Below are 10,592 nucleotides of genomic sequence, written 5' to 3'. Positions count from 1 at the left end.
TCCCTTGAGGACTTGTATATAAAGCCGATTGTGCTCTGGTTTTTTTAGTTGATCAATATAGTTTTCTCTTCTGTGCATAATCTCTCATCTCTGTCTTGTGCACATTTCATTTCTGGTTGTTTTCTCTGATTCCTTCTCTCTCTCACACTCCCACTCTCACATATGCACAACTCTTCCACACAGTCCGACTCTACGAGAGTTAGCATTCTTTACAGCCTATTTCCATGTAAATCAATGCTGACATATTGAGATGCAAGCTGAAAATGGTTGCACTGCGTAACTCGTGTTGTTCCAGAACATGACTTCTTCCTATGGTATGTTTCAGGTTCAGTACCAACGTTTTGAGGACATAAAGACTTCGAAAAGAGGATGGAATATTCCCCTCTTTTCAGCTTTTCTACAGAGTCAAACGTTTGAAGATGTTTCTACCAATGCTCTAGCCTTTGATCATCTTACAGTTAGTGATTTTCTCCGCTCAGTTTTGGGTTCCTCCCCAGAGAAACCGAAGGAATATCAGCCTGAATCAAATGAGGTACCATCACAAGAGCAGAACACAGAAAATTGTAACGAAACTAGTCCTCTAACAAGCAATATGAACTTGAGCAGTGATCCTATGGACAGGGACAACATACCTGACTTGCAGAAAGTTCAGAACTCAGATACAGAAGAGCAATTGAATAACAAACCTTCAAATGAAGAGTTTTTAAGTTTTTTAAGAAAAGGTATCAGTGAAACTTTTGGCGCTAGCATAAATGAACCTAGGTTTCCTTTACTTGACAGTGTGAACTGGGATGCCTTGGATGTAATTAAAAACCTTGGACTGGTCTCCAAAAACAAGGCAGACTCACAGTATGTTGAGAGTGGGCTTGCAATTGCAACTACCGAAAAGAACGAGTTCTCTGCTGAGGTATCGGCTACAGAGAATGCAGCTCCTCCAACTGAAGATTTAAAGAAAGTGTCAATGGCCTTACTCAAGCAAGCAGAAGAGACACTCAAGACATGGACAGTGCTTTCTGCATCGTTAACAGGAGGCGAAAACAAACCTACGCAAACAGCTATCATTACAGAGATGATTCCATCAGCTCCTGAGACGACTGATGAGTTGCTCACATCCGATGAAAGACTTAAAGAACTTGAAGAGGCGAGGAAAATGTTTGAGAAGGCAGAGAGTGCAATGGAGGCTTGGGCAGTTCTAGCAACTTCATTAGGACATAAAAGCTTTGTCAAGTCAGCATTTGAGAAAATCTGTTTCCTTGACAATAGCAAAACTGACACTCAGGTATGTCATTTTAATCAGCTGTTATTACCCTGCACAATTGACTAAAATATTCCTCATCAACTCCAAAATTTGGCAATTTCTTCTCTTTGTATTATTGATTGTCTGTTCTGCTCATGAAAGGTTGCTGTTTGGCGTGATGCTCAGCATCAGAGACTGGTGGTTGCATTTCGAGGAACTGAGCAGGTTAACTCCTTAAATGCTACCCTAAATTTAAATCTGAACTATGGAAAATTAGGCTCTCTTAAAATCTCTGAATGCTTGACAACAGAATACTGCTGATTTACAATAGAAAGATAGAAAGAAAAAAAGCAAGATATTTTAATGTCTTTTAAGAGGCCAAAATAACCTTTAAGACCAAACAAGAAAATAGAATGTATTTGTGATGTAAAGCAGAGAATTTTTGCTTTCAACAGTGGTAAAAGGGTACAATGCTGCGTGTTTATTGTCCATTCTCTGTAAATCATTGGTTATACATATACAATGTTTGAAACGAATAGTAGAAGCTATTTGCATTTTTCTTATTTGCCTCATATGCGAACTTTTGCTTGTAAGGTCTAATGGGATGGGATAGCCTTCTTCATTCACATGGTGGATACAATCTCGTTTAAATAGCCTCCTGATTCTTACTCCGTCCAGTCTTATTATCCCCCAGAACATATGATATGGTACCCTTAAAGCCTGCACCTTTGAGGGACTATGTTATCGATCATATATATGATGATTGAACACTTCGTGCATAGAATATACCATATAGCCGATGTCATCCATGAGTGAACAGTGGGCTGGTATGGTGAATGGGCCATTGAAGACCCATTGAACATAGACAAATCATTTTACAGAATAATCCGTAGCTCTCTAGATCCATCGAATCCCTACCTTTAATAAGAGAGTCATGCCACAGTTACCCAGTTAAAACCTTATGCCAAGAACGATACTTTAAAATCACTGGAGAAACGTTCTACTACTACCTGATGTTGAAGACCCATTGAACATAGACGAATCATTTTACAGAATAATCTGTAGCTCTCTAGATCCATGGAATCCCTACCATTATTAAGGGAGGCATGCCACACTAACCCAGTTAAAATTTTATGCCAAGAGTGGCACTACAAAATCAACGAAGAAGTGTTCTACGACTACCTGATGATGATAGGCTTGGGATCTCCCCCAGCCTATAATTTTTGCATGCCTTGTTTTCTATACTATGTAAGCCTTCTTTTCTATATACTTTCCATTATTACCCACCTTTTTCCCACCTTTAGCCATTTCAAAAATGAAAGAACAATGAACATAATATGGGGCGAAGCAGCATCTAGGTGGACTAAAAATATCAAGCTTATCTTATGCTTGGCAATCACAGCTGTCAATATTTCAAACATACATGTGTTTTTACTGTTTCGAATGATAACTGTAATCCATGGTAATGATGCTAAATGCAATTTAAGTAAAGACGTAATGCAGATCTTGCATGTCACTGTGGTGGAGGTTTTTATTAGCCTTTCATTGTGTATACACATATTGTTTAAGTGGGTTGCCATTGGGTTGTTGGAATCATGTCTCCACTCTGATCAACAAACAATTGGAAGAATCAAATTCTCAACACTAATACCCTCGTGCATTGACACTATCAACTGTAAAGCAGACCTTGCAAAACCCTAGAAGGAGGAGTTTTGAAGGCAATGGAATTTCTGTCTATGGAGTGGATTAAGAATGGTAGTGTCAAATTTGTGAGTTGGCATTTCTTGCCTCTTCTTTGGGTTTTTGACCTGGATGATTACTGCACACAGTATGTGTGATCCTTTTTGAGGCTGTTCTATCTATCTTATCACAAATATAATTGCAGTTAAACAATTTTACAAAAGTGGAAGTAAATCAAATCTTGAGGTTCCTCTAAGATTTAGATCAAAGTTTTAATGAAAATACTCTTGGCGTAATGTTTTTAACATAATTGTTCTCTGAAACTCCTGATGTATTATAGGCGTGTAAATTAACATTATTACGTGGGGTATTTCAGGTGAAATGGAAAGATATAAAGACTGATCTAATGCTTTTACCTGTAAGGTAACTGGACTACATTACGGTTTCATTTAATATACCTAAGTGTTATATGATTCCCTCAAATCCTTTTATATTACTCATGCTACTGATGGCAAACCTCAATATGAGGTCAAACCCATGAAAAATGATTGGTAGCTCACTATATCTGTTTCAGAAAGAAACATTCAAAGAAACAAAGTCCACAAAGAAAGGTATATTTATGTCTCTTAAGAAGCCAAAATAATAAGATAAGAATTGGTGTCTTATTGTTGAGAACAAAACCAAAATGAATATAGTTGAAGTAGTAACCATTGATCACGCCAATGATGAATATCCATTTACATTCATTACAACTTCAGCCTTATTAAAAGGCGCATTACTAATCTTAATTTACATTCAATTGCTACCATAATTATTGTCACACATTACTCGTAATACATTTTATTGGTTCTTTAGTATGTTTGACGGTTATGGATCATTATAGATGCCATGGAAATTCTTGTAGACCGTACGTATTAGAGAATTTCTTTTCAAGTTTGTATTCTTTGGTTTCAAATTTGTGTGCGAAGCATATCTGTTGTCAAAACCTGCAAGTCTTCACTTTTATTGCAGTTTCAACCCAGAGCGAGCTGGAGGAGAATTTAAACATGAGGAAATGGTAACTTATGAATTATATCTTGGTTTAAAAGAAAATGATGTGTCCGATTTTTATTATTTCTATTTTGAACCAGATACATGGAGGTTTCTTGAGTGCCTATGATTCAGTTCGCAATCGGCTGATGTCCATTCTAAAAGCCTCAATTGGATTTAGGTATTTGTCACCATTCCAGGCTTGCTTATAGATTAGATGCGCCCCGTAGTGACTATTGACTTTTTACTTACACTTTTTTTATCTAGTCATACTTTCAACAATTTTGTTAGTACAACTAGTTTTTGAGAAAAGTGAGAAAGAACAGGTGAAAGTCATACTTGGAATGCAGATGTAAAATATAGCAAAGAATGAAGAACAGTAAGTATTCTACTATTATAAAGAAAGGAAATAAAGGGGACTGTAGGTCTTAATAACGGCATTGTAGCTTGTCTAGTTGTTTCAGCCACATAGGTAGTATTAACTTCAAACTTTCGTGTACTGTAGAGTTAGAAAAGCTGTAAATATAGCCTGTAGATTTTCTCCAGAAAATGCAGAATGATTTGTAAAAGAGATTGTTTGGTCACTGTTCTAGCCATTTAAAATCAATTTATTAATATGCTTAAATTGGTGTAACCAATTTTCCAGTGATGCACAATGTAACACACATCCATGGAAAGTATATGTCACTGGACATAGCCTTGGTGGTGCATTAGCTACCCTCTTTGCACTTGAGATTTCAACCAGTAAGTTGGCCAGGTACATCATAACTCATGGTTTTTATCTTGTTCCATTTCAATATTGATAAACTAAAGACTATTTAAGTTGTCTCTAATTCAGGCAGGGATTCATCAAAGTTTCGATGTATAACTTTGGCTCTCCTAGGGTGGGCAACAAAAACTTTGCTGAGCGATATAATAAGGTATGTGTTTTCCACTGATCCATTTAATTTATATGTATGTATGTGTGTGTGCGTGGATTCATGTATTTATTTAATTTTCATCTTAACATCTTGGATCTTTGAATGCATCTGTAATATACACAAGTGAAGTTATGCTTGGAATCCAGTCATGTCTAGATTTTCTCCTGAAGGTGTGATATTATTTCATTGTGTCAACATTAACGCTGGATTATGTTAGCAACATGATAAGCAAATCCACCTTTGAAATAATGATAAGCTACCTAGTAAATGTTGCCTCAATGACATCAATTGTAATATATCATACCTGTATATTTAACTTGGATTATGTTAATTAATGTTGATTCTTAAGTAGCAATTCCTGTAAGAAAGTTAGTTGTAGAATAATAGCGTTTTGAATTTTTTGAACATTTAATAAGAAGAAACATATTAAAATTATGGTAATTTTTAACTTTCCATTAAACAGTTCAAGTATGGGTCCAAAACCATAAAGGTACCTAAATCTGCATGTTCCATGGGGTCAGGGTATCAAACCTGTGACCCTTCCCTATAAAGTTTTAAGATTTTACCATAAGTCTCTTCCTTTTTTATGCATATTTAGATTATATGTATAAATTCATAAAGTTAAAAAAAGGGGACAAATATCTAAAGCGTCTTTTACAAATCTGGAGTACTTATTGTCCAGTCAGGATTTGTTGGCAGGCATTTTAAAATGCCACAGCGATTCATCATCACATGTAAAACTGTTCTTCATGTCACTATATTTCTTATTTTCAGCCAAAAACTACACAGATTTGTTTTTAAGAGAAAAAAGTTATAATATGGGAAACCGCTGCCGCTGCCATTCATTTTCTATCCAATGATATGAATCTGATATCTTATTAAATGATTGGATTTGTATTCTCTTTCATTTCTAGTCTGCCTATCCAAGGAACACATAAATGCATATTCTATACATGGAATATCCATTCACCATTACTGTTCCTTGACCAGGAAAATAATAACAAGTTTAATACAACTGGTAATTTCTCTGGCAATTTCTGAGCTGTACAAACTCATGGTTATCTCATGACCACTTTAAATGTCCTTGACCTCACAGAGCTGTGTCCTCTACAGATTGTCAAAGATAGCTGGCGTGTGGTGAATCGTCGAGATATAATTCCAACTGTGCCTCGTTTGATGGGTTATTGTCATGTAGCTCAACCTATTTACCTAACAGCAGGCGATGTCTATGATGCCACAGTATATCATCTCACACTCATCATTAAATGTTAATGCTTATTTCTTAAGTTTAGGGTTTGATCAATTGCCAGATAATGTAATAAATAGCAGATTGACTTCATTTATTTGTATATATTACTACAATTTATGCATACTATTTTGTGTATGGAGTGCACTATTTTGTTAAGTGATTAGTACAGTGATCTACATATGACTTTTGCAGCTATCTTTGACGGATTCTGAACACTCTTTTTTATCATTAGGTAAGTATGGAGCTTGTGGGAGATGGATACCATGCAGATGTGATTGGTGAAGCAACACCTGATTTTCTTCTTAAAGAATTTGTATGTTGCCATTTTCTTGCATTAAATATAAAATGTTTGGGTGTCCAGAAACATTAATAAATTCCAATAATGAAAGGATATAAGCAGCTGGTAAAGCATTATGAAGGTAGTAGACATTGTATATCACAACAAACCCCTAAATCTAACCCATCATCTATAAAATAGTATTATCTCACACTTCCTGCCATGATTTTTTATTCTCTAGCCCTTCTAGTGTTAATTCTAAATTCTGGAGGGATGGGCATACCCATAGTTCAAATACTGCTCATGGTCTCTGATTAACAGGAATAGGAAAACTGTCTTTCTATTCGAAAATTTGAACTCAATAGTTTTTTATACTAAGTAGGTATCTAGAACGAAGCTTGATAACCCTAAACCGGAAACATGTGTGTTTTTGTCCTGAGGATTGATCGTACCCTATTTGTGTAAACATTTAAAAAAAATGAAGGACTATTTGTAACCTGCATCTCATGTAGATCCCTGACCTTCTCTCTGAAGATAAAGAATCAGATATTTTTACTGGATCCATTGATAGAAGTATACTTTTCTGTATTTAATCTAATGCAGATGAAGGGAGAAAAAAATCTTATCTCTAAGCTTTTGGAAACAGAGATTGCAATGTTTCGTGCCATTAGAGATGGTAGTGCTTTAATGCAGCACATGGAGGATTTCTATTACATTTCACTACTCGAGGTAATGTTTTAAATAATAAGCATGTTTCTATCAAAGTTTTGAATTATGGTCTAGTTTCTAATCATGTTTTCAATACTCATGTTTAGTTCTTACAAAATGAACTACTATGTGTGTGTGGGTACATATGTAGTATATATGTATTTGACACTTGAGTTTGTGATGTGCAGAGTGTGAGCTCGAGATTGCCTATTGTAGAAAAAGAGAAAAAACAGTGAAGCCTGAGCACATTCTTGGTATATTCTCGTGATTTATTGTCCATTTTGACCTATTTGTCTGTGTATGTAGCAGTGTACATATTTGTTGTCTCTATAATGTGTATGTTCCAAGAAACCTGTTCATAAATGTACAAATCCATTAATGGGATTTGATTGTAATAAGAGAACATATTATGCAAAATCATTTCCATTATTGTGGAAATCTCCTAATTTTACAAATCTTCTCAGGTATATTGAGGTCAGAAATAAGCTTTGCCAATGGATATGTATTGAACGCATGTTGAATTCATTAAGTATACATGCTGGCTGATGGATCATTACATGTACACCTAACAATAAATGTTATATAAGTTAAAACTCTGGGTTAATGTCCTAAGAAATGAGAACAATTAACATATATCAAGTGCATTTGTTTGTCCTACATCCATTGTCATTATTGATGTATGATCTCTTTTATTTCCTTAAGAACAAGATAATTGCAAATGATGTAATATTAAAAAAAAGCAAGAACCAATCTACTTTGCTGGGAGGTTGTGATGCAGAATGTATTGCCATTGTTGAAGAGTGAATGGCTTAATAACTTTGTAAAGAATCTATCTTTTAACGTTGTAACTCCAGATGCTATTTGTCAATAAAGAAGTGGAGACAAGCTAAAGATTAATCGTCTCTATATACTACATATTGTCACTTTAGAAGGGCAAAGGAAGTTTGACACTTTGATTTGTGTAGTCATAACAGATTATGATGCTACAATCCGTTGCTCATGAAGAGTACACCATCTTTGCTGAACTTGTTGGCAGGAGATTTTAATATTTTGCACAATAAACTGAGAAAGTAGCAACCAGCTAAATGAAGAAATGCATTAGATATATAATGGATACATCAGCCATTCAATTTACAACCATAGAAAAAGTTCAATCTATAATATCTATGAGTATCTCTTCTATTTGATTTGAGTATTCCACTCTTAGTTGTAACTAGTTAGCCCAAGAGAATGTGGAAAACTTTAAAGGCATTTGGAAAATAAAGAGAATTCACGAGATTCTAAATAAGCAGGCTCAATTCGAGTATGGCACTTGGAGGAAATATAGAGAAACCCAGGGGTATTCGTGAGATCTTGAGCAAGTTAAAGCCAATTTTTGTACGGGGCAATTTGTTGAGAAAAATGAAAATCCAAGAATATTTCTGACTAGGAGCAACTTTTGAGAGGTGCATGAGGAGAAATTAGGGGTATCTAGCGAAATGAAGGAGAATATTAAGGGTACATCAATGATATGTTCTACACAAGTGAGGCCAATTCTTGATATGGGACATGTTGGAAGCATTAGGGGCATTTGAGGGAAAATAAAGAAAACAACCACATTGGGTATTTATTTGGGAAGATTCTAAAGAGGGGAGGGTATAAACAACTAACTCTGAGAGCGGCAAATATCAACAACAAACACAGCTTGACCGGCAACCTCCAAAGGCCTCTCCTCGAGGTCTCCTAAGACCTCCAGGAGAGGTGTGGTGGAGGTAGGCCAACAAGGGGTGTGCTAATAATAACGCGAGCAACCCATGTGTCGGGCGAGATTCGGAAGCAACCCATGTGTCGAGCAAGGCACCGTCCCCAGACCCCACCCCACCCCACCCAAGAGCAACTAATGTGCACCATTTTCCCGATGTGTGTGTGTGTGTGTCATCCTTGCACAAGGGCCAAGCTAATCTTCGCTTGTATTGTTCCAATTTTATCAGATGTCCCCATGGGTTCTCCGGCTTGCAACCAATGTCTCTCTTCACTTCACTTCACTTCTCGTCTCTTCTCATCTCATCACTTCACTTCACTTCTCTTCTCTTCTCTTCTCTTCTCTTCTCATCTATTTCACTTCTTCTCTAGAGACTAGGGGGGGAAAGGCCCAAATCTGGGCCTAAAAAAAACCCCCACTATTTTTTAGACAGAATTTTCCAATCAATTTAGAGCCTATATTTTGCTACCACTGCTAAATACATATATATAGCCCAGCCCCAGCCCCCCCCCCCCCCCCTTCAAACCCTCTCTCTTTCTCTTCCCCTGCTGCCCCTGCCCCTGCCCCTGCCCCCCAGTGAAGAAGAAGAAGCTTCCATGGCGACCTCGCGAGAGTTCATGGTAAGAGAGAAAATCAAAAACCCAACAACAATCAGACCTAAAACAAACAGAAAAATTTCCTCTCTGTATAACCATGATATCCATATCCATGACACGGTGTAATGTAAAGGTCTCCTTTTCTACATCCACATGTTATATATATGTGTGTTTCTGATTATTATTTGTGTTGCTCTTGGATTTTCTCAGCCTCTTGACACAGAAGAAGAACAAACCCTAGCTGTGAAGAAGAAAGCTAAGAAGTTGAGAGGGAAGCAACAGAAGGTGAAGAAGCTTTCTGTCTCCTCTTCCTCTGTCAGCGGAAGTGGAAGATCAAACGTTGTGTATGTCGGTCGTATACCTCATGGATTCTATGAAGAACAAATGCGAGGTAATGCGAGTTTTCCCTTTCCTTCTTGTTTTCCTTTCGTCCTTTTTCTTTCCGGGTGGAAATAATACACTTTCTCCCCCGCTATTCTCTGCACTTTGTACCTCAAGCTTCTAACTGAAGAGCCACTGCGTGTTAAGTAGTTTCATCTGGGGGTTGAAGACTTTCTTTGTTTTCTTTCTTTCTTTCTAGGGTTTCATTAGAAAATGTTTGCATTGATTTTGTCCCTTATTTTCCGTAGTTTTCTTTTTTATTTTGGGTGAAAGTAGGGTTTTATCTAGACCATATGCTTCTCTTTCCACATTCTTTCCCCTAGTTTTTTCTTTCCTTCCAGCGCTTCTGTAGATGCGATTCCATTCTTTCCCCTTGCTTTTTTGGGGGGAAGTAGTTCTTTATTTGTAGGGTTTCTTGTTGATTATGTGTATTTCCCTTGTCAACGAAAAGAATGAAGAAAAGGAGCCGTTTTTCATTTTCTTTTGACATCAAAACTTTGTAAACAAAACTGCCCCTAATATATGCTCGTATGCTCTATGTAAGACGTTTTGAGCTTATACTACTTGTGCTTGATTTGCAGGGTTTTTTGGTCAATTTGGGAATATCAAACATCTGCGACTCTCTCGGAACAAAAAGGTATTTATCATTTGATTGTTACAGACAAATGCAAATGCACATATATTATGTTTGTGTGATGTAAACACAAGCATGCACCATATAATGTTACTCAGTGCTGGAAAGATCATCAATCCTTATTTTTGTTATCATTTCTT

General features: G+C 36.5%; 2 protein-coding genes and 1 non-coding gene across 3 annotated transcripts; 2 read left to right on the top strand and 1 right to left on the bottom strand.

The window, feature by feature from the left end:
• The first annotated feature begins 283 nt into the window (after positions 1-283).
• On the top strand, positions 284-7,517 carry LOC147847275 (uncharacterized). Its single transcript, XM_087339371.1, has 11 exons — positions 284-1,279; positions 1,400-1,462; positions 3,294-3,340; positions 3,929-3,974; positions 4,048-4,127; positions 4,593-4,703; positions 4,785-4,866; positions 5,980-6,105; positions 6,348-6,428; positions 6,996-7,121; positions 7,289-7,517. Exons 1-11 carry the CDS (start codon positions 299-301, stop codon positions 7,334-7,336), a joined length of 1,791 nt encoding a protein of 596 aa, XP_087195497.1. The 5' UTR covers positions 284-298; the 3' UTR covers positions 7,337-7,517.
• Positions 7,518-8,983: 1,466 nt separating this feature from the next.
• Positions 8,984-9,086, bottom strand: LOC147847274 (U6 spliceosomal RNA). The gene has a single exon (XR_015532348.1). It is a non-coding gene; the product is annotated as a U6 spliceosomal RNA (small nuclear RNA).
• Positions 9,087-9,407: 321 nt separating this feature from the next.
• Positions 9,408-10,511, top strand: LOC147847273 (putative RNA-binding protein C1827.05c). The gene is made up of 3 exons (XM_087339370.1): positions 9,408-9,461; positions 9,648-9,828; positions 10,400-10,511. The coding sequence occupies exons 1-3, from the start codon at positions 9,438-9,440 to the stop codon at positions 10,468-10,470; spliced, it is 276 nt and encodes a 91-aa protein (XP_087195496.1). The 5' UTR covers positions 9,408-9,437; the 3' UTR covers positions 10,471-10,511.
• Positions 10,512-10,592: the final 81 nt, after the last annotated feature.

Source organism: Azolla caroliniana, unplaced genomic scaffold (genome assembly GCF_043228905.1).
Source record: "Azolla caroliniana isolate FFs.n. ecotype wild unplaced genomic scaffold, voAzoCaro1.0.p SCAF_1260, whole genome shotgun sequence".
Taxonomy (NCBI): Eukaryota; Viridiplantae; Streptophyta; class Polypodiopsida; order Salviniales; family Salviniaceae; genus Azolla; species Azolla caroliniana.
This window is presented reverse-complemented; position numbering and strand designations above follow the sequence as displayed.

Bases quoted from the DNA above. Each gene is read 5' to 3' on its own strand.
- LOC147847275 (XM_087339371.1), top strand. From the start codon at position 299: ATGACTTCTTCCTATGGTATGTTTCAGGTTCAGTACCAACGTTTTGAG. The intron at 1,280-1,399 runs GTATGTCATTTT...TGCTCATGAAAG, and splicing joins ATAGCAAAACTGACACTCAG to GTTGCTGTTTGGCGTGATGC. The intron at 4,867-5,979 runs GTATGTGTTTTC...TGTCCTCTACAG, and splicing joins TTGCTGAGCGATATAATAAG to ATTGTCAAAGATAGCTGGCG.
- LOC147847273 (XM_087339370.1), top strand. From the start codon at position 9,438: ATGGCGACCTCGCGAGAGTTCATG. The intron at 9,462-9,647 runs GTAAGAGAGAAA...GGATTTTCTCAG, and splicing joins CGACCTCGCGAGAGTTCATG to CCTCTTGACACAGAAGAAGA. The intron at 9,829-10,399 runs GTAATGCGAGTT...CTTGATTTGCAG, and splicing joins CTATGAAGAACAAATGCGAG to GGTTTTTTGGTCAATTTGGG.